At 44.1% G+C, this 23,421-nt stretch overlaps 1 protein-coding gene across 2 annotated transcripts in view; it reads right to left on the reverse strand.

Annotated features, from left to right (window-relative positions):
* Window positions 1-23,421, reverse strand: part of SLC24A3 (solute carrier family 24 member 3) — a 461,550-nt gene that overhangs the window by 99,262 nt on the left and 338,867 nt on the right. For both annotated transcript variants that reach the window (XM_070419848.1, XM_070419850.1), the window contains exons 5-6: window positions 22,840-22,924; window positions 21,964-22,067 (exon numbers count right to left, since the gene is read on the reverse strand). In XM_070419848.1, coding sequence (XP_070275949.1) covers window positions 21,964-22,067; window positions 22,840-22,924 — 189 coding nt within the window. The remainder of the gene's footprint in view (window positions 1-21,963; window positions 22,068-22,839; window positions 22,925-23,421) is intronic.

Genomic DNA, 23,421 nt, shown 5'->3' on the forward strand with positions numbered 1-23,421 from the left:
ACTGAAAACTCACCAGATGCAAATTGCCCCCACCCTCATCACACTATTGAAGCTGCTTATCAGATCTGTGGACATGCCTGACTGGGAGGCAGAGAGAAAGCACTGCATGAGACAGTTGATTCAAAATCATGTCAGCAGCCTGTGCAAAGATAAATAAGGGCGGTGTGAGACAGATGAATGCAAAGAACCTCACACCTAAATATAGAACAAGGTGGTGCATGGGAAAAATACCTCGAGACTGGAGGTGCTCAAAAGTTCCTAGGAGCCAAATGCTACACAGTCCAATGCAAGCTCTAGTTCCCTGAAAGGGTATTTCATGCGATGAGCAAGAAGTCTTTATCTCCTCATGCTTACTCAGCACTGGTCATCACATACTTGGTGAACAATATCCCCAGGTCTGGACCCCACACTGGGATGGAGACATTGACCAATCTGGGACATCCCGGGAAGGGACAGGTGTCGAGGTGAAGCTCTAGAAGAGCATTTGGGAGAAGAGTTTTCCTCATAGGTGGAAGTGAGACCTGAGGGTCAATCTGAATCTGGCTTTCAGTACTGATTAAGCAGGAAACAGATGTGTTTTTGCTTTGGCAGAGAAGGCAGAAGTGGGACCAATTGTCACACATTCCCGGGAGGGAGATTTGAGCACCTTGCAAAATGGTAAACTCTGTATTAGTGAATAACAAACCATTGCCAATGGGTGGAGACTTGATCATGTTTTTAATTCTCTCACTTGGTTGCCCAATGGACACCCAGGACTGTCTAGGTACTGGAGATACAGCAGGAACCAACACTGATGAACCTGCCTTCATGACCTTTACATCCCATTGTAGGAAGGTGTATAATAAGAAAATACTAGTATATATTAAGTTACATGCCATGTTCTATGATAATATGTACTATGAAGGAAAATAAGGCATAAAAAAGTTAATGAGTGTTCTGAGTGGGGATGTGTGTGAACTTTTCAGTCTGGTAACCTCCATCAGGGTCATCAGACTGAGGGCATGAGCAAGTGGGCGCATGGATGTCTGGGTCGGGGTGTTCCTGAAAGAAGGAAGAGCAGTGCAAAGGCAGGTTGTTGTGGTTGTGAAACAGCAAGGAGTCTGTGAGTCTGGAGGGGATAGAGTGAGGGGTGAGTTGTAGGAGATAAGGTCAGAGGGCCCTTGAAGCCAATGTTAGACTTTCACTCTGAGTGTGATGGGGCCCTAAGGGAGGGATTAAGCAGGGTGGTGATAGGCTCCACCTTTGACCTTCACCTGTTCCACTGGCTGCTCTGTGAGGCATAGAGCTGAAGGGGATGAGGAAAGAAACAGGCAGACCATCCAGGGGCCACTGCCACATCCCTAGGAGGAACGAATATGCTTGGCCAGCTGGCAGTGGTGGAGTTGGTGGAAAGTGGTTGGATTCTGGATGTTTTTTAAGGTAGATCTAACAGGATTTCCTGATAATTCAGACATAGGATATGGGGTATGGAGTCAACCAGAATGACTCCAGGGTTTGTTTCAGCTACTGGAAAGATGGAGACACCATTTACATAGAAGACTGTGGGAGAAGCAGATTTTTGGGAATAGTCAGGAGTTCAGGTTTCAGCATATTTGAGATATCCTATAGGTGATTGGGGGAAAGGGGTGGGATCATCAGCATGTGGATGGTATTTAACGTCACAGCATGGAGGTGAGCGTGGAGAGAAAAGCTAAATGGTCAGGAGACGGAGTGCTCCAGTGTTTAGTCCAATGGGGAGATGGCGATAAACCAATGAGAGAGGCTGAGGAGGAGCAGTGGGGAAGTGGGGGAAGAGCCAGGACCACGTGGATCCCAGAAGCCAAGAAAGAAAGTGTTTCTAGGAGTGAACAACTGTGCCAAGTGCTGCTATCATATAAAGTAGAAAGAGTGCCGATACTCAGTCTTAGATTTAGCTATGTGGAGGTCCCTGTGACTTTAATGAGAACAGTTACAGGGAAGCAAAGGGGCACAAGTGGGATCAAGAGCCGATTCAAAAGATACTATATTGGAAGCAAATTTGGACTGAAAAATTCCTAGTATCCCCCTTTCAACCTTAAGATTCTACAGTTTTATTTTAATTTTGGAAGAAGGTCTGGCTTGTGGAAGGGTGGTTGAAGTGGAATAAATTATCTTAATTACTAAAAGTCAGAAAAGCCTTTGGAGCAGGTATGGCCTTGACCAAAGGCTCAGCAGCAGTAAGGTATAATCCCATGTCAATCCATCCCTGGGACTGAGTCCCAGGTGTCCAGAGTAGTCATCTGCTTGATGGTGCACTTTTGGGTGCCTTCTCTGTCTCTTTTGTCTTTCTTTCCCACTCTCCTGCCAGGATTTCTTGGGATCCAGTACCGAGTAAATTACTTGCTCTCAAATTTTTGTCTGAGGTCTAATTTTGAGGAACAAAAACCTGGATATGGGAGGAAAGGCTCCTAGGTCTGGTGTCCCTAGTGTCTGTATCATTTCCTCTTCATGGCCATTCCTACCAGGAGGCAGGGCAGGTAGCTAGCTGCCTATGGTGCTTAGAGTTGTGAGGAGTGGAGGCCCCATCTAGTTCTACTTTCTGCCTCTAGACAAAGTCTTATCATCATCTGTAAAATGAAGGGGGTGGGCTAGGTCATCTCTAAGGTACATTTCAGCACTAATAATCTACATTGTGAAGAACAGAAAAAGTAGCCAGAAGATCTCAATGCAGCCCTGTGTAAATGAAATATTTGGTAAAAAGTAGAACAAAAACCAAAAAAAGAGAAGAAGAAAGAATGGGAGAAGGATGAGGAGGAGGACAATGGGAAAGAGGAGGAGGAGGAAAAAGGAGGAGGAAGACAGAAGAAAAAGGAAAGAAAGAATAAGAAAAAAGCACTAGCTTCAGGGAAAAAAAAGCTTTATTGAATTGGGATTAGGACAATGGACTGCTGCTAGTTCATAAGAAACACAAATGAGCAGTTTTCTCCCTGAGTTCCCTGGCATGCAATTCAACACTAGCACATTGACTCCACGGTATAAATTGTGGATTCGCGGTTATGACCCAGATGAAAAAATGCTTATTCAATTTAATGGCAAACACTGCACAGTTCCAGTTACTGTTTTCACCAGCTCACGGGAATAGAGTCCCAAACCAAATGCTTTTTTATCTCAAAAGTCATTTTTCAGAGAAAGAAACTTCTCCCAACATAATAAACATTGGATTAGCTGGTAGAGGAAAACATTACCTTCATGAAAACTCCTTGAAATGAAGAAAAGTTGCATAAGTAAAAAAGGTTACACTGAGATTGTATCTTGAAATATATGGATATACTGTAATGTTTCCTTAAAAATGTATGTTCTAAGAGCAACACCCTGCTTGCTATGATGAATGAGGGAAGAATAAAGTGTTGATTGTTCCTTGGTGCAATTTCCCCATAAAATGGTAGAAGTTAATGAGATAACGCTCCCCCCGTCTTCCTGTTTTATTTTCCCATAGTCATAAAAAGAGTCTTTTTGGAGAAATAATCAAGGGTTTCATCAAGTTTTCCAAGTCTGTTCTAATCCTTTAGTATTCAAATCATTCTTTTTGGAAGGATGTAGGACCTGTGTCATCACCTTTGTCTTATTTTCTTTATCAACTGCGAGTTCCACATTTATTAATTCCTTTGTGTGTGGGGTGTGAGCAATTCAACACATCACCTTTATGAACTTTGCATTTTTATGGGATGTTACAACAACCAACAAATAGTCACAAACTGGACAAAAAGACTGTTGTCATAGATGGGAAAAGATGCTATTGTCAAGCAGGGAAAGATGTATGAAGGGGGCCCAGTTTTTTCAAGTGCTCAGTTTATTAGTGAATGTTGTGTGTGTTGACAACTTGGCTCCCCTATGCAACCTGCTAACAGCAGGGACTCAGATAACGAATATTGTACACAGATCAGTGAGGACCCCTGGCTCCATTATACATTATACTCTCTTTTTGTCTACTTAAAAAACATGATGTTATTATTTTTAAAAGCCTATTGTGCTATGGTGATTCTACAGAGACGACAAAAGCACACCTGAAAAATGAAGCAAGTGTTGCTAATCTGCAAAGTTACTAACATTGAAGTTATGTTTCTTCAAAGAACTGTGTTGACACGAGACGACGCCAGGGAATGGTACAGATACCAAAGGACCAACTTTAGTTCACACTGTAGAAAAATGCATTGGGATCATGAAAACCGTACAACTCATTTGGCAGGAATAATTTACCAACCTGTAAATTTCACACTGCTTGTTGCTTTCACATGTATTTAACTCTTATACCACTAATATTCACATGTTTATGTATTTTCTCTACACCTCCACCCTCCATATCATTCTCACCGAAGGAAGCAAATACCAGAAGAATCAGTTTGGACAGACAAGTCTAGGAGTCTACTAGAGATGATCATCTGCAAACATGAATAACAAAGTAGAACTGAAAGACTGCCAAAGAAGTTTGAAGAAAAGATTATGTTGACCTGGTGAAATCCGGGAAAGTTTCTTGCAGGAGGTGACATTAAATACAGCCTTACAGAACAAAGATGACTTACACTTTCAAAACTGGGAGATGGTGTGGAGTGAACAGAGATGTAGAAGGACATTCCAGCTGGAAGGAACAACACGTATGTAAGCACTTGTACAGAGGAAAGCCAATGAGGGACAGACATAGTGAGCTGCTTAGTTCTGCTGTGAGTGTGCACAGGTGAAATACAGCTAGAAATGGGAAGTGGCTCCTGGGATATGAACATGGAAGATGTGCTTTGCAGGTGAGAGATGATGTCAGAAAGAAGGTGCAGAAAGTTTAATAAATGTGAAAATGAATTTGAGGAAGAGAGAATGAAGAGGAAGATGGGTAAGGGGACTTTGGTAGTCCAGTTGACCAAGAGTGAAGGAAGGTCAGCATTGAATGGTGTCAATGGGCTTGGAAAAGAATGGGCAGATACAAGAAATGCTGGGATGGAAGAATGGATCATATCTGACAACAAGTTGGATATGGAGTAGCTTCCATGAGACTGAAACTTAAAGTGGAAGTGACAGACAACACGGGGTGCACTCAATATGCCTGAAGAATTCAGGTGGGATGATTTCATAGTTAACTTTATGTGTTGACTTGACTGGGCCATGACATGCTCTTATATTTGGTTAAATGTTACTCTGGACGTTTCTGTGAGGGTGTTTCTGGATAAGATTGCTTCCCCAATGTGGTGGGCCTCATCCAATTGATTGAAGGACTGTATAGAATAAAAGGCTGAGGAAGAAAGAATTCCTTTTTTCTGCTTGCCTTCAGACTCTAACTCGGACTGGAACTTATACCAAGGTCCTTCATGGTTCTCAGGCCTTTGGACTTGGACTGAAACTGTACCATCAGCTTTCCTGGGGCCTCCAGCTTGCTGACTCACCTTGAAGATCTCCGGACTTGCCAGCTTCCATAATCATGTGAGCCAATTCTTTATAGTAAATCAATCAATATCTATTTTATCTATCTATCTATCTATCTATCTATCTATCTATCTATCTATCTATCCATCCATCCATCTATCTATCCAGATACACATATATTTATGCTGTATGCTATTGGTTCTGTTCTCTGGAGAACACAGACAAATAAAGACAGTGTGTCAATGCACACAGAGTTTAGTTCAAGATTAGATCTTGAATGGGAGGCCATCCCAGAAGACCCAGGTTGGAAAGGTCTGAGAGTCCATTTAAAAACTAAGTCCTGAGGATGGGAGTCCCCTCCTCTGAGCAACTCAGGCCAGGAATGAAGACTTAAGTCATGAGATCAGGTGAACTTGTCCCATATAAGGTGGGAGATGGGACTAAGGCAGCGGTTCTCAACCTGTGGGTCATGACCCCTTTGGCAGTCGAACGACCCTATCACAGGGGTCACCTAAGACCATCCTGCATATCAGATATTTACATTACAATTCATAACAGTAGCAACATTACAGTTATGAAGTAGCAACGAAAATAATTTTATGGTTGGGTCATAACATGAGGAACTGTATTTAAAGGGCCAGAAGGTTGAGAACCACTGGACTAAGAGGAGCTCTGTGGGGAAGAAATGTCTTCATTTGGGGTGTATGAGAAGAGGGGTTTCAGAAGGAAGAAAGCATTTTATGTAGTAGAGCAGGTGAAAAGCCTGCTCAGTGAGAAATGTTCACTAGATTTGTGTCCAGGAAGAGATTTTGGGGGAGCTTGAAGAATCGGTTCCAACTGGGGAGTAGGGGCAGGAGTAGGAGGCAAGTCCCCTCTTATAGGTCCTCAAAGAACATCTTCGTGCTGTCTCATCTTTCTGGTGGCTTCCTTAAAGATAACTACCTGCACTCACTCAACTTGTCCATCTCCCCTTCATGCCTACATGTCTCTTCATTAGTCATGAAGGAGCCTGGACTGATAGGTGAACCAGGTATAAAGCACAGCTTGGTCACACATGGTTCAGATACACTCTGGAAATGCCAAAGGAGGCAGGAATCAAAGGGCAGCAGTAGGGTTCAGTTCATGTCTGACAGTTACCAGCTTTGGACAGGCAACACCCCCTTCTGCACATCAGTCCACTCAGATGCCCTGGTCATTCTGTTGCTCATGACTTCCCCTGGCTTTCTTCCCTCTCCATCCTCACTCCTACATTCCCCATGCCCCTTTGATCTCCCTCCTACACAAGAGGGATGCACAAATGCTTTCTATTTATATTTATGGACAGAGAGGAGGTTAGTTAGCATACTTCCTTGGATTCTAAATTTTCACTCATCAAAGTCAGATGAATACCATTTGTGAAGTAATAAATAGTTCAGGTCCAAATTTAGTGAGAGGTCTTAGAGCTTTATTGGAGCTTAAAGTCCCCTTACAATAAATATGTTTCTTCATTTCAGCACCAGATAATGTTTAAACACTCTGATATATGGAATAAAAAATAAAATCAATACCAACTGCTATTACTTCTACCGGCCCTGTGTGAACCATGTCAACCAGAATCATTTTTGCTGTAAAAAGCTCAGTTAAGTGATATGTCAACCTCCCTCGTGTTGGAAGCCCTAAGCACTCAGCAAGCAGTAACTAGAATGGGACAAGTCCATACACACTGGCCAGCGCAGTCACCCTCATCTGCACCCCAGGATAACTTTCAGCGGGAACGGTGTTGAGCATGGGGCTCCGCCATGCTGCTTTAGGCCCACTTTCCCTCAGGGAGAGAAAGAATGGAAGGCTGGCTAGTTTGGTCCACTTTCCTTCGCTAAAACACTCACTCTGGCCAAACAGCAAGTCTAGCTGAGGGCATCATGAGGCCTAACCCAAGGACGAATCCAAGCTGTAGAATGACTATCCCAGTCTAGGAATGTGAGCTGGTGTCAGAACTGGCTTCGGAAAGAGGGCACTGCTGTTTGGAGCAAGGAGAACAGGTGAGGGGCTGCCTTTCCCTCCGAGACCCCTCCAAACCTCTAGCCACCACTGAGTGAAGGAGCTGGAAAAGAGCAGCCTGATGGCTAGAATTTCCTTTTTCTTTTCAAAGCCATTAAGTTGTACTAGTTTTCTTCTGGTTTGGCAAGTTCAATGCATGATTCGTGGGAAAAACTGAATCTTTAACAATTCAGTGGTTGTGACTTGCTGGGGAAAATGTTGAAAAATCAGATCACTAACCAGAAACTCTGCAGGTAGATGTCAGAAAGCCTAGGCTGTAAAAAATATATTTCCAAACATATGGAAGCATATGTATGGCACTGGATAAGCAAATCTTGAGATAATTCACATGGCAGGCTTGTGGGGTTGGACCTTCATCTCTTAATGGCAGTCAATATAGATTACTCAAAATCATAAGAATTGGTTGATCTCAGCTTCAGAAACTCACATGTTGCTATTAAATCCTAGCATTAAGGCTACAATTTATTAAAAAGAAAGAAAGGAAAAATGAAAGAAGAAAGAGAAAAAGACCACTGAATGAAAAGAGCAGCCTGATGGAAAAGAGAATAAAGAAAAGAAAAAGAGAAAACCAGTTTTGTGGAGAAAGCCTAGGTAGAAGTCCTAACTGGAAACAGACCATTTAGAGGACATAAGTGATCACTGCTATCTGAAACTACCTTGTTGATTTACTGTGTACTTTGTTTACAATGTCTTCCCTGGACTAGAATCTAAGCAACACGAGAGCTCAGGCCTGTCCTGTCTTGCATCATCTCCCCAAGCACTAGAACTGGAGCTCACTGGTTGAGCAAGTGATTGGACCACCTTGGTGCTGTCTGGGTATTGTAAAGACCTCTGCTGCCCTTCAAGGCATAGTGGCCACTGAAGTCCCAGGCCTCCTTGGAAATCCTCACACAGATCTGAAATGATGGGGCTCAGTGCAGACTCAGAAACCACAAAGATGAAGGCTTGTCTGTTCTCTCGTGCACTATAAATGGGGCACCAAAAACGGGTACAGCTGGCACCCCAGGAAGTTGCAGTATTTTTTTTTATTATGGGCATACATGGTTCTAAGGCTGGTGACAGCACACTTAGTTCCAAAGTGAACAAACAATTTAACAAATTAAAAAAAGAACTAAAGAAAATAATGTACCCAAACCCTGTAAATCCCAGGAAACCTCTTCTCTCTTCTAATGGAGAAAGAAAAGGACTTCTGTTTTGAAAAGATGGCTCAGTAGTTTGACAATGGCCAGCCTGCTGGGTGAACAGGTGTTGGAACCCCCAAAGGATCTGGTCACAGTATAAAGCCATTCTGGACTATTTAAGGAGCCCCTTGATTTCATCCCTGATGGGGCCTGTTGATAACTGAGCACCCAAGTACACAGACAACCTCAGCTATATCCACTGTGGACCCTCCATCCACACTGCTCTCTGTTCCTTGGGAAAGGAGAGAAATCAGGGGCCACAAAGTTGGAGATGTAAAGAGTCAGTGAGCACCATCGTTCCCCACTGAGTGGCCTCGCTCAACCATTGGGGATATTCAGAGGGAAGGTGCTGGGGGTGATATGGCCCAGAATGCTCAGTCCAAAACCTCACAAAATTTAAGCCCAGGACTGGGACTCAGTCACATTAGCCCCAACCCTGGCTGAATCAGGGCCAGAGACATGATTATTCATAAGGATTCTTTTGCTTCTAAGTCACAAGTAGGGTTTGTCCAGGTGGAGCTGGCAGGGCCTGGAGGCTGGAACTAGGGGCAAGGAGAGGCTGAGAGATGAACCAATCACTGGGGAAAAAGCAACAGGTTTTCAATCCCAACTTGGTTCACAGCTTTGTGGGAAGAGCACTGAGGCTTGCTCTCAGAAAGGCTCCCCTGAGCCTTCAACTCAGCCCTGGGCCTTATAGGTAGTACGAGCAAAACCAAGCCATCCAAGGGCTCAGAAACAAATGCATTTCCGAAAAGAAACCCAACATTTCCCTGGGACACTCCTGGACTTTGTTTCCCTGGGTCAGATAAGAACCCACCTGGCCGTCCTCTCAATCTTTCCTCCTTGTCCCTGAAACAGAGGGGACTCCTCTAAGAGACAGAATAGAGGCGAAGGGCAGAATGAGTGGGACAAGTTCATCTGAGGCTAAGGGACAGGCCCATCGACATGGAAAGGTGAGCCCTCTGCTGCTTTATGCTGTAGAAGGTCAGAGCACCATAGTGCACTGGTATTAGAAAGGGCCTTAAAATCCACTCAGTCCCATACCAGTTCAATACCTGCGACACTTGGGGCACATATAAATGTAGCTCAGAATAGAGACCCAATTTCTAAAAGGAGACATTGTCTCGTTTTCCCCTCAGAGACAACCTCCTGAGTCGCCAGACTCAGCACTCTATGAAAAGCTCTAAAACAAAAGGTCCCAGGATACCCCATACATGCAGACTTCTGGACCAGAGAGAAAAGCTGTTTGACAACCTAGGATGGCCTCCTCCTTCAGCCAGGAGATGTGTTCTACAACCTCCCACATGGGAGGGCCCTCTGCGTCATTCTGCTCTGCTGCGTTTGGCCCCACAGAGATTAAGGGAACAAATTCCAGACCAAGACGGCCTTGCTCCAAAGCCCAACTCTGCTATTCCAGATGCGTCTGGAGCAGGTCTCTCCCTCTCCCACTCTGGGCTCTACTTTCTCATCTATAAAATGAAAAAACAGTAGTTACATCATCAGGTTAACATAAGGATTCAAGGAACTAATATATAGAGTTTTGTAGTAACTCAGTTGAGAGCACCTCCCCTCCGCCCCCCCCCGCCCCAATAAAGATTAGCTATTAATACTAAAACTGTGTTTATTTTCAAATAAAAGTAGATAGTAACTGGGAGCAGGAGAATATTATATATTGCTAGGGAAAAAAAGGGGGAAAAAAAGCAAAGATGCTATGGGGAAGCCTAGAACCCATGTTTTTAGAAGTTGCATGTTGCAGTGTCAAGGACAGAGCAAGAGAGTGGAACAAATAAAGTTTACTGTATAATGACCAAGATCTTAGAGTGAGGAAGGCCGGGGTCTAATGTTGTCTAACAGCTGCACCTCGCCCTCCGGTCTCCCAGCTGCTGGCAACCGCATCAAGTGTCCTAATTCTAATTTTCCATGCCCCAGTTGCAGCCATGGTTTGATCTTGGGGGAAAAAAAATCAGAAACAAATAAAGCAATCTGAGGCTATTTTCTTTCCCGTCTCCAGGGAAGGATGAGTTCCCTCGCTGCCCTGTGAAAATAAGTAGTCCCTTGGTTGAGTCAAGGGAGAGGGGCCTCAGGCCAACCTCTATTCCATCTCACTTTGCCTGTAAAAGCAGATATTTGGTCCATGAGCTCCCCCGTTGCCCTGAACGGTCTGCACACTATCTGGAAAGATTAATGACGTTTGTTTCCTTCTCACTTGGGGATTCAGGCTGTGGTCCAGTCTTAAGGTTTCCATTTAAATGGAGAGTGATGTTTCCCCTGCAGGAAAGAGCAGCTGGAACAGGAGGGCATAGATGCCTTATTTCACAAAAATAAAGGGAGATTGGCCAGAATAAAAAAGAGTGGGTCAGAAAAGTGTTCTGTTATATTTAAAAAAAGAACAAAATAATTTCCTTGGTAGCCCCTTCTTCCTTTCCATTTTAAAATTGCACACTCGGCCCCTCTTGCCTGATGAAATAGTAAGTAGAGATGTGGCTTGTCAGCAACTCAGAGAAGCTGAAATAAAGACAGTATCTTGGTACTGTAGCCTAGCATGGTCTAATAAAATACCCAGCTTTGCATGGATCTAAGGAAAGCTGGGGGAAAGGGACAGATGATAGGGCATATGATGGATCAAGTCATTGTAAATGCTGTGGATTTCAATAGTTCTATTCTGGCTTTACCACATGCAAAATCATGACTACTCCTAAATGCCATCTTCAAAGTCACAAAGACTACCGCTGACACGTGATGAGCAGCACTGCCCAGGATTCGGGTACCACTGCATCTGGGGTACCAGAAGTAGCTAATCAGGGCTCTCACCACAAGGGATACCAGTAGGAGTAGTGGCTCCATAAGAGAGTTGAGCTGATCAGTGAGGTTAGGGAGGGCTATTAGTGACAAAAACTGTCCAGCAACGTAGTCAATGAATAACAGATGGTGATTAAGCTTCCAATTAAAAAATAAAATTTCACAATGTATTTCAGTGACCCTAGTAAATTTCTGGATCTGGCACACCATGGTAGACTTCAGAACATGTTAGATCTTAGGCTGGCTAGTCTCTGAAAACAATCTCTCCTAGTTTCTCATGACCAATTTGTACTTGTTTGTAGAGCCAGGACCCATTTATATTACTCAGGACAGAAATCCCAGTCTTGCATGATTTCTTTCATTCTAATTCCAATATCAACAAACCCTCTTGGAGTCACCTCCAAAAATACTCCAAATCCAACAACAACTTTTGTTATACTGCCCAGAGCTCAACTCATGCCTCACCATAGACTTCCTAACTGGTCTTTCTACGACGTCGTTAGGGCAGTGGTCAGCAAACTGCGGCTCGGCAAACCGCGGCTCGCGAGCCACATGCGGCTCTTTGGCCCCTTGAGTGTGGCTCTTCCACAAAATACCGACTTCTGTGCATGGGCCACGAAGTTTCAATCGCACTGTACGTGCACGCCCGCACGTGGTATTTCGTGGAAGAGCCACACTCAAGGGGCCAAAGAGCCGCATGTGGCTCGCGAGCCGCAGTTTGCCGACCATGGCCCTAGGGTACCTTTCTCCATAGAATAGTTGGAATGAATTTTTCACAGTATAAATCAGATGTTACTTAGTTTATAGCTTAAAACTATCCAATGGCTTCCCAGTGCACCCAAATCCCCACCATGATTTGCCCCTGCCAGAGCTCTCTCAGACAAACTCTCCCTTCAAGAGGCGCCACCTTTTTTTCTGGCCCTCAAACATGCCATGTCTTTTCCTGTCTGAACACCACTACTTGTTCACCTGGAACTTTCTTGCCCAGGTCACATATGATGTTGCTGTCATGACTTGAGGTTCTTTGGAGACACCATCCCTGAACACGCTGGCCAAGGCCGCTCCTCCCTCTTCCCCACTGCCCGGCGCATATCCTTCAAAGACTTTTTTTGCATTATTATTTAATCATTTATTGTTTTCCATGCTCTCTGCCTGTGTTCCCCCATTGGTCTATGAACTCTAGAAGGGCAGGAACTTTTCTTCTCTTGTCCACCTCTGTGTGCCCTGTGCCTGCACATAATAGGCAGTGAATGAAAATCACATAACGTTGATAATTCTGTTTTATGACTGTGTCTCAGGTTATGTCCAAAGAGTTTCTGCTGCTTCCATTCACCTTAGCTTTTGGGTACCTGGTGGCAAGTTGTGGATTCATCTAACTCCTCAGGTAACCATCAAATAATTCCTGGCACATTGGAGCTAGGCAATGGGTCCTCCCTCTACCCATGTGAAGGGCATTATATCAGTTAGTCAGCCTCTTATCAAAGATCCACTGAGCGCTTACTGCATGGGGTGATTCTGTTGGTGCTGTGGATAAGTGGAAACAGGCAGAGATGCACTGGGCTCTCAGAGAGCCCACACGATTGTCTCCCAGCATAAAAGAGGTTCCCTACACTTCTGTAGCCTCCTCATGCATTTCATAGTTGGTAGGAATGGGAGTGGTCACTGCACACACCTCTTCCCAATGCCTTTGGCATTGCTGTTTTCTAACTCTAGCTTGAGAGGCCAGCAGACTAATCTTTTATGGTGTCCCAGGGACAATGGCATGTTCCCTCTGCTCAGAGTGACCCGAATGTCCAAGACAGTGCCTGGAACCAGAGTCTTCATATTAGTTGGGTTACTGTGAGAATCACAGGGGTTAATGTCTGTAAAGCTCTGAGAACAGTGCTTGGCACAGGGTAAAGACTAGAGATGGGTTTGTTAAGGAGAAAAAAGAAAAACAAGCATCTGCCAGATGGGCTTCTGTCCTTCATTACATCACCCTTTCATCCCAGGCTTATCTACTTGGGCGGGGGTGGGGGGGTGGGGGGGAGGTGGGCAGCATGGAGATTGCTTTGTCCACCTGCGCATGATCATGAAAGGAAATGATATTTGTGCTACAAACGTGGAAAGCCTTCATGGGGTGATGCTCAGCTGCAACAGTTGTGAAGTTCTGGGCTCCCTGAACACTGAAAGTCATGGCCAGCGCTAAGAACAGCCTTTCCAAGGACGCAGACGGTGACCTGAAATCCATCCCCTTTGCTCACTTTCAAGGAGCAATGTGACCTAATTACATGGAAGAAATGTTCATCCCCGGCTGCCAGGGACTTCAGCTTTCCTGCTCCCATTTCTGGAAGGATGCACCTCAGATCTCAGGACTGTCACACCAACAGTGACCTCTTCATTTCCTCCCACACAATTGAAGAATGCTGAGAACCTCTCTTGAAAATCAAACAAAACTAATAAAAAATTGCCATGATCACTTAATATAATTCCTAACAGCCCTAGTCTTTATCAATTTGGAAATAGAATGAATTGGAAAGACTGTCTCAGGAGGGAAGTCAAGTGTAATGGTATAGAGATGGCCTGAAATGGAATCAGAGAACAAAATCGCCAATTAAAAACTGGGCAAAGATCTGAATGGAATATCCACTGAGGAAGCTAGATGGGTGGCAAGTAAGCACTTGAAAAGATGCACAGCATCATGACTCATTAGGGAAATGAAAATGAAAACCACAGTGAGATGCTACTCATGCTGACCAGAATGTCTAAAATGAAAGCAAAACAAACTGATAATACCAAGAGCTGGTGATGATGCAGAGCAGCTGGAATCATATATATCAGTGATGGCGAACCTATGACACGCGTGTCAGAGGTGACACACAAACTCATTTTTTTGGTTGATTTTTCTTTGTTAAATGGCATTTAAATATATAAAATAAATATCAAAAATATAAGTCTTTGTTTTACTATGGTTGCAAATATCAAAAAATTTCTATATTTCTAAACATGGCACCAGAGTTAAGTTAGGGTTTTTCAAAATGCTGACACACCAAGCTCAAAAGGTTCACCATCACTGATATATATTGTAGGTGGGGATATAAATGGTTCAACCACTTTGAAAAACTTTTGGCACACATACATGAAATCAGACAGTATTTGTCTTTCTCTGTCTGACTTATTTCACTTAGCACAATACCCTCTAGGCCCATCCATGCTGTCACAAGTAGCAGTTTCATTTTTTTGTGTGTGTATAGCTGAGTAATATTCCATTGATCATATATACTACACCCTCTTTATTCATTCATCTATTGTACAAAAATAGACTCACAGATACAGAGAACAAACTGATGAATTCCAGAGTGAAGGGCAGTGGTGCATGGATGGGTGAAAAAAGTGAAGGGGAATAAGAGGTACAAACTTTCAGCTATAAAATAAGTAATTCATGAGGATGTAGTGAGTAGCACAGGGAGAAGAGTCAATATCCTAACAACTTTGTGTGGTGAGAGATGGTGACTAGACTTATTGTGGTGATTACATTGTAAGGTATATGAAACATTGAATAACTACATTGTATACCTAAAACTAATATAATATTATATGTCAATTATACTTAAATTGAAAAGAAAACCCCCACCTTTCACAGTTTCTTTGATGTGTTGGGTTTTTGTCAGGGGAACAGTAAGCCAGGAACCAAGGTGTACAGGATAAACTGAGTGGTCTGTGGGTCTCTCACTGTGTTTATTAGCTTGAATCCTCCACCTGTTTGGTAGAATGCAAGTCCAATGGTGGGCTATGCCCTCTGACTATAAGAGAAGCTTCTAGCCGAGCATTGTTTGGGCTGAGTACTTCCATTATTCATTGTGAGTCACCACCATTGTGCTTATGTGTCCATTCTTTGCATTGCCCCAGCAGGAACACTCAACACCTCTAAAGAACACACACAAGCTAGGAATAAATGTAATAATGCAATAATAACGTCTAGAGATTTTTAAATCATGGTTCTCTATGTGGGAAGAGAATGGCTTTTATAGCCAGATGTGGGCTCAACTTCAGACCTAACCACCTCATGGCACTCTCCCTGTCCTTAGGTACCCATTTTCTGTCTGTAAATGATGATACTATCTGAAAACTCAGTGGGTATATTTCTAAAAATATTTATAAATCATCTAGTGTGGTGCCTGTAGATTGGAGGCTAATAAATGGTAGCTGTTGTTATTTTTTAATATGCCATTTCTATTTGGTTTTTCTTATTTTTTTTCTATTTCTCTGCTGAAATTAACCATCCCTTCACTTAGTTTCCCTTCTTTCCCCATTTAAGATAAATGTTTTAAATTATTTTTTGCTGATTCTTGTACCTGGATCACCTGTGGTTTGCTTCTATTGGTGTTTTTACTTGGTTGTAAGTCCTGTTCCTGTCTCTTCACAGGTTCCAGAGCTTATTGCACCCTGAAATTATGTATAAAAGAAGAGTGAGAACTCAAGAAAAACCTTGGTTTTTTCCCTCCAGAAATTTCAAGTTCTTCTCTCACCAGCTGGCTACAGTGAGGAGCTGATTATTCAAATTTCAGCAAGGGTTCAGGTGAAAGGGATGGGTTGCAACTCACCTCTGGCCAAGCCAATCCTCAACCCCCGGCTTCCTAAGGAAGGACTAGTCTCTCAGTTTTTACCAGGATTTAATTGAGGATTCCATAAAACCCCTTTGATTCTTCAATTCTAAAATTGGGAGAATGTGGGAAATGGGGCAGATGGAATGAATTCTTCCTAAAATGAAAATGCTTATCGGCCTTCCCTTCACTTCCTTTACTTTCAGCAAATTTGGAGACTATGGAGAGGACTGCATTGTTGATCAAATTATTACTGTACTTGACAGTATTTCAAGCTCCAAGAAATCCTGCCACCTCCACCACTGCCAGTAGCTCACTTGGCTTTGCACCCATCCAGTAAAGTTCCAGGTCTTGAACAGCCTTCTGCTCTCTCCGCATCAAGACCTGTCAGACCTCACAGCTCACTTACAAAGGGCTCCTATCCTTGGAAATCAGTTCATCAAACTTTTCTCATCTCCATTGTTCTTTGATAGTCCCATATATAAGAATGATATTTATGTTGTCCAGATTTTTTGGTGCTCCCATGAAAGCTAAGGTCTTCTGTGTCCTAACTGGAAGCAGAAAATGCCTAGAATGGTAGCTGTTAGAGGAAATTCCCTAAAGGCAAAATATCCTGGTTCTGAATTAATAGTCAGCCTGGTGATAATGCTTGTGTTTCATCCAAGGGAGTTGGAGAGAGACCCACCAAGTGGCTTATTTTTAAAGGCTTAGTCTTGAGTTTGTAGCAAGTGCTTCATGGGCCCCATTCATATCTCCTCACCTTGACTCTTGCAGGTCCTTTCAGCTGCCAGCTCCTCTGTCCTTTGCTTGGGGTTTTCTCTGGGTCCCAAAGTTCACTCTGCCTGGGCCCAGCAAGCTGGAATGCCAGGGAGTTAATGTTTCTCAGGAGCACTTCTTACCCAATGATTGGTGGAGGTTGGTGTTTAAATACCCCAGCTCCCTTCCCCTTGAATGAGATAACTTAGAGGCCTGTGTTCTACAGCGCCACCTGGTTCCCCAGAAGTATATCTCAGCTGCCCACAGGGATAGCTTGCTCGCTAATATACTTTCCTTGGCTGCTTTCTCCTCCCTGTCTCACTTCCCCACTTCTAGGCTGGAATGTCCTGGGATCACATTTTAAATATACATGAACTTGGAATATTGCTTAGATTCTCCTTCTAGGAGGAGAGGGGAACCCAATTGAAGGCAGGTTTCTATCTTATTTTCAATAGAATTTACTGGGGTGATACTGATTCGCAAAAACATACAGGTTTCAAGTGTACAGCTCAATAAAACATTACCTGCACAATGCATTGTACACCCATTGCCCCAAGCAAAGTTTATTTCCCTCCTCCTTTATCCACCTCCACCTACCCCACCATGTCCCTTTCCCTTTGGCTATCACTACACTGTTGTCTGTGTCTATGTGTTTTATAATATATACTAGAGGCCTGGTGCACGAAATTTGTGCAAGGGGCTCAGCCCTCACAGCCCCAGCTTCATCTGGAAGGTCGTCTGGGAGGACGTTTGGAAGGTTGTTTGGCTGTCTGGTCTAATTAGCATATTACGCTTTTATTATTATAGATAATTTTGTTTAATGCCTTCACCTTCTTTCATTCTTACCCCCATCCCCTCCTCCCCTCTGACAACTGTCAGTCTGTTCCATGTATCCATACCTATTTCTATTTTGTTTATCAGTTTATCTTGTTCATTACATTCCACATGTAAGTGAGATCATATGGTATTTGTCTTTCTGCGACTGCATTATTTCACTTAGCATAATAATCTCAAGATCCATCCATGCTGTCAAAAAAGGTAAGATATCCTTTTTAATGACTGAGTAGTATTCCATTCGATAAATGTATCAAAGCTTTTTACCCACTCATCGACTGATGGGCACTTGGGCTGTTTCCAGATCTTGGCTATTGTAAATAATGCTGCAATGAACATAGGGGTGCATATATTCATTTAAAGTATTATTTCAGGGTTCATCGAATATATTCCCAGAAGTGGGGTCACTGGGTCAAAAGGCAGTCCCCCCATTTTTAACTTTTTGAGGAAACTCCATACTGTGTTCCACAGTGGCTGCACCAGTCTGCATTCTCACCAACAGTGCATGAGTCTTCCCTTTTCTCCTCACCAGCACTTGTTGTGTATTGATTTATTGATGATAGCCATTCTGACAGGTGTGAGGTGATACCTCATAATGGTTTTAATTTGCATTTCTCTGATGATTAGTGACAGTGAAAGCAGGTTTCAATTCAGACGTACGACCTCTGGGTACTGCTCTGGCTTGTTTAAAGAGGCCAGCATGAACAGCAAGGCAAACCCAGACACGATTAGAAGGACCTCGCCAATGAACATCAGGTAGATTTGGAGGATGCCAGGAGAGCTGATGCTGAAGCTCTTTATTACAAACTGGAGCCATCTGCCGGCCTGTAATAACTGGAATATGAAAGTCCTAACCTGGAATGCAGTTAAACTGTTTACTCTCTATTTGTGGTTATGTCTTTAAAGCTCAACATGCTCTGGATGGTGGATTTAAATTCATAAGTGCATTGTTTCACAAGATGGAAATAAATTGGCCTTCTCTCTTTGTTGTTATTTTTTGTTTTTAAATAAAAAAAAAGCTTGTAAGACCACAGCCCTATAAATGTCTTGCGGGGATGCCAAGAACCATTCTATAAGCCACTTTCTAAGAAGCAATTTCCTTCTTGTCCCGTAAAACTCCCCAAAGCACCTTAGGCGAACACCGAAGCACTGGGTATGTTTGCAAACTGCAAATACAGCAGACATTTAATTACATCAAATTCATCAAAACCCTAATTGAGACAGGAACTCAAACCTTACGGCTTAATTACTTTAATTTCAGATGGGTAACAGACTTGGTCACGAGCAGCCCTTCACGCAGGAATACATTAGAGAGAGCCCCATGGGCACGCGCTGGTAATTCTCACAGCCAAATGAAAGTGCGGAGCAACATAAATAACAATGCTAAGTGAGCCCCGTGATTGAATTTATTAATCAGTTCAATTGCCAATAACCGTCCTTTGCTGGAACACGCTGCTTCATAGGCTCCACCAGCTGGGAGGGCGGCTCAGGATGCCAGGCACGTTCATTTCGTACTGATTTTTCTTTTCCTCCCACTGATCAGTCAGCACAGAGGCAAGACCAGTCAGTCCCCTGAGATGGTTCTTCTAATCAGCCTCTCCTCATTTGGAATTTCACATAGAGACCCTCTCTCTGACCTTCCCTGCCCTTGCCACCAGACACCTGGCTGCTGTTCCACAAGTTAGTTGTTAAGTTCCTCCCACTGGTTGATTAAATTATTGTAGTGACCCAGTGTGGGATTTGTCTTAAAATATATATATATATCTTTATTGATTTCAGAGAGGAAGGAAGAGGGAGAGAGAGATAGAAACATTAATGAGAGATAATCATTGATAGGCTGCCTCCTGCACATCCCCTATGAGGGATGAAGCCTACAACCCAGGTATGTGCCCTTGACCAGAATCAAACCCACAACTCTTCAGTCTGCAGCCCGATACTCTATCCACTGAGCCGAACAGGCTAGGGCTCCAGCATGGAATTTTGAGGCAAGAGACCCACGGATTGCTGTTCTTCTGAGAGCTGATAATGGTGTCTAACTTTTGTTGAGCATCTACTGTGTAGGGCTGGTGTTGTTTGCTGAACATGTTATGTTTCATCCCTAAGGCGATGCTAGGAGGTAAGTGCACTTGTATCTACTCTATAGATGAGAAAACTTGAGGCTTAAAGAGGTGAAACAACTTCTCCAAGGCTCCACAGCCAGCAAGAATCGGGATTCAAACCCAGGGCAATCGGATTCCCAAAACATCATTTTGCTCCTCCCGCAAAGACTTTGAGGATTTTACAAAGTCCTGAAGAAGAGAACTGTGTGGCTTTGGAACTCTCCACTTAGGCACAGGACACAGAAAGACAGGAGGAATGGCGGGCACCCAGAATCATCATTTGGGCTCATTCTAATATCATCGAGGTTGCTCCTTCTCTCCACAATGGTTGCAGGGCTACGAGATGAGCTTGGCAAAGAGCTTCCGGAAGGTAAAGTGACTGATTCCAGAACTTGCTAACATTCAGGAAGCAATTGGTCTTTTAAGTAGTTGTTCTAACAAGACAAGTGATTTCCTGCATTGCTAATAAATTATGAAACACAAATGCATTCAAGCCACCTCATATGTAATTAGTTGCATGGCATTTACTAGCTATGTCCCTGTCACTTGTTTCATTTGCTTGCTTTATTTCTTCCTGTTTGGGCTTGCCTTCCCATCAAGTTTCAGGTACAAATGACTAATGAACTAATGACAACACTAAGAACCGCCAGGCTAATAATCATACCGCTAATGGTGGCAATGCTAATTAAGAGAGTGCTAATAGCAACAGACTTCTGCAGGATGTGACTGTTCATCTCCAACTCAGATGAGAGCCTGTGAAGTACAAATGGAAGTGAAGACAAAGACAGAGACTGTTTTTGGGTACTGACTACATTTATAGGAGATCGACAAAACACTATATTGTGGGTCCACGAAATCTAAGACAAAGAGAGAACTGACCAAAAGGATAAAGAAAGAAAATGTTCAGTTTAGTAAGCTGGGCAGAACTCAATAACCACATCTGGACACAGCTGTCCCCTCTCAAAAGTAACTGTTCACCTGTGGGCGCTGGAGCTGATTCCTGATGAGATCAAGGTGTCCTGCCTGTCACCAGAAGTAACAAACTCACCAGGCTACCCAGACAAATGAATTGGTATGAAGATGATGGAGGTAAAGGCAAGCAGTGGGGAACAGCGGTGGTGTGCTGGAGTGCATCCTGCTTCAGACATGCTCAAGTCTGCATTCAAGAGACAGGCAGCATTGAGTGCCCCTGGCCAGCTGACTGAATGACCAAGGGGGCCACAGAAACGCGTGGGAGAAAATTCCCAGGAACTTTTTTTAGCCCTTCAAACCACCCAGCCACTTCTCTCAGGACCTTGGATCAGACCACCAGGTACCTCAATACTGCAAGTGGACACTCTTGATGGGCTTCTAGAAGTCACTTTTCTAGATAATACTCAGAGTCCTGGGTGTCTCTACCAGAAAACTAGGACATGAGTGCTGGCAGGATGGCTGCAAGCCCGTTTGCCCCTGCAACGCCATGGTTGCCGGAAAGCCTCACACTTTGGTGACTTTGGGGTGTCTTCCCAAGACTTTCCAAAATGCACACCAGAGTTCATAAAGGACAAAGACACCATGACACCCCCTGGCAGTGGCATAGTCTTCATAGATAAAATGCAGGCATGCAAAACCCCTGGTGACCCCAAAAGTCAGCTAAAGTGAACATGTAAATAAAATGCTTCCTGACTATACATGGGTCCTAAACTGTGATGGATGCAAGTTGTTTTTAGCAGAAAAACACACACCTGTCATTTCCTGTCTCCTTCTCTCTCTTTTTACTCTATTTACTTTGAGGAAACACCATACCTAAAATTGTTTTAGGTTTTCCAATTCAGACCAATACTATCAAAATGAGCATGGCACCTTCAGAATTCGTGGCTCATATCTTCAGACTGGTTAATTACTTACATGAACCTGGGAACTCTACACTGAGTGGCCAGATTATTATGACTGGCCAGATTATTATGACCACCCCATCAGTACAATGAAGTGAATTGGTTATGCAAATAATAATAAGAATAAAACTTTGAGAGTATTTGCTTAGGAAGTTTTCAATATTCAGTATTTTTGGAAGTGTCAATGAAGTACTGATGGGGTGGTCATAATAATCTGGCCACTCAGTGTATATTCATTCCATCAACACGGAGACCAAAGGATGGTGCCTGGCAATTTCCAGGTCTAGCTGAGCCAGCCTCCTGGGGTGTGAGATCCCACATCCTCACTGTCCAAGACCACTGGTCCTCATGCTGGTTCTGCTTCTGCCAGACCGGCTACTACCTTATCTCCACGCCCTCCCTCCCAGACACCACCTTCTGCCATCACTCCTACCTGCCCAGCGAAGAGTCCGCAGACTCCGATGATGCACAGGATATTGAACACCGCCGAGCCCACGATGGTCCCAACTCCCACGTCGCCCTTGGTGATGAAGACGCCTGAAACACAGAGCCAGAATCAGCCTGGCTGTTGTGGGGGTTCATATTCCAAGGTGTTTGCGGAGGAACTTTCTTAAGTGTTAGGCTGATCACAGAGGGTATGCAGGAAGCAGCCGAGGATTGGAGGGAACTCTCTAATCTGCACTGGGGACACTGTACCACAAGAGCATTGGCATTGGGGCTGGGGCACGTCCATGCAAAAGTAAAAGCATTTCTTTAATCCTATATAATAAAAGCCTAATATGCTAAGTGTCTGGTTGTCCAGTCGTCTATTCAACCAATCAAAGCATAATATGCTAATGATATGCTAAGGCTGCTCAACCGCTCGCTATGACGTGCACTGACCACCAGGGGGCAGTCAACTGGTTGACCAGTCACTATGACGTGCACTGACCAACAGGAGGCAGACGCTCAGACCAGTAGGTTAGCTTGCTGCTGGGGTCTCGCTGATCGAGACTGAGCAAGACAGGCCGGACATGCCCTGGAGCCCTCCTTCAGTCCCTCCCGGCTGGGCAACCTCCCACATCCCTCCTTGGCCCTGATTGTGCACCGGTGGGGTCTTCCAGCCTGGCCTGCACCCTCTCACAATCTGGGACTCCTGGGGGGATGTCAGAGAGCTGGTTTCGGCCCGATCCCCCAGGCCAGGCAGAGGGACCCCACTGGTGCATGAATTCGTGCACTGGACCTCTAGTAAGATAATAATGAACAACAACCACCGAGCCCAGGTCCTTTAGAGAGAGCAGGGCTTAGACGTCCCCAGGTCATCACCTACCTATGACAGATGTGAACAGCTCTGGGGCTGAACTGCCTGCCGCCATGAATGTGGCACCAGCCACATCTTCACTGAGGTGCAGGCGCTACAGAAAAGCAAGGACAAAGCACAGGTGAGTCCAATTACCCCTGGGAATGCTGTGACTCCCAGGTCTCAAGCTTGGTCCTTCTGCCTCCTCCTCCCAGAGCTCGGCCACTGCTGCCTGACTGCCCTGGCTGGGCCACAGCTCCTCTCATTGTCCTCCTTGGGGGACAGGATCAGGAGGAGGGTCCACTTGAGTTAAAGGCTCTTGACAAGATCTTGGGGTCCCCAGTCCCAATGCCCCAAGGGCCGTGCAGATAACAGGGAGGAGTGGAGGGGTCAGTGTGAGCTATGCTGGGTATTCACCTCCTTTCTAACATCAGACCACTCAGTTCCCTCTGAGTCCCAAAATGTTTCTATTTTTAAATTAAATTGATTGGGGTGACATTGGTTAATAATAACATCATATAAGTTTCGGGCATCTATATTTATAAATGACATCTATATACTCTATATATACTGTGTGCCTACCACCTGAAGTCTAGTTTCCTTTCATCCAAG

Source organism: Myotis yumanensis, unplaced genomic scaffold (genome assembly GCF_028538775.1).
Source record: "Myotis yumanensis isolate MYYU_CA2020_CCGP unplaced genomic scaffold, mMyoYum1.0.hap1 SCAF_7, whole genome shotgun sequence".
Lineage (NCBI taxonomy): Eukaryota > Metazoa > Chordata > Mammalia > Chiroptera > Vespertilionidae > Myotis > Myotis yumanensis.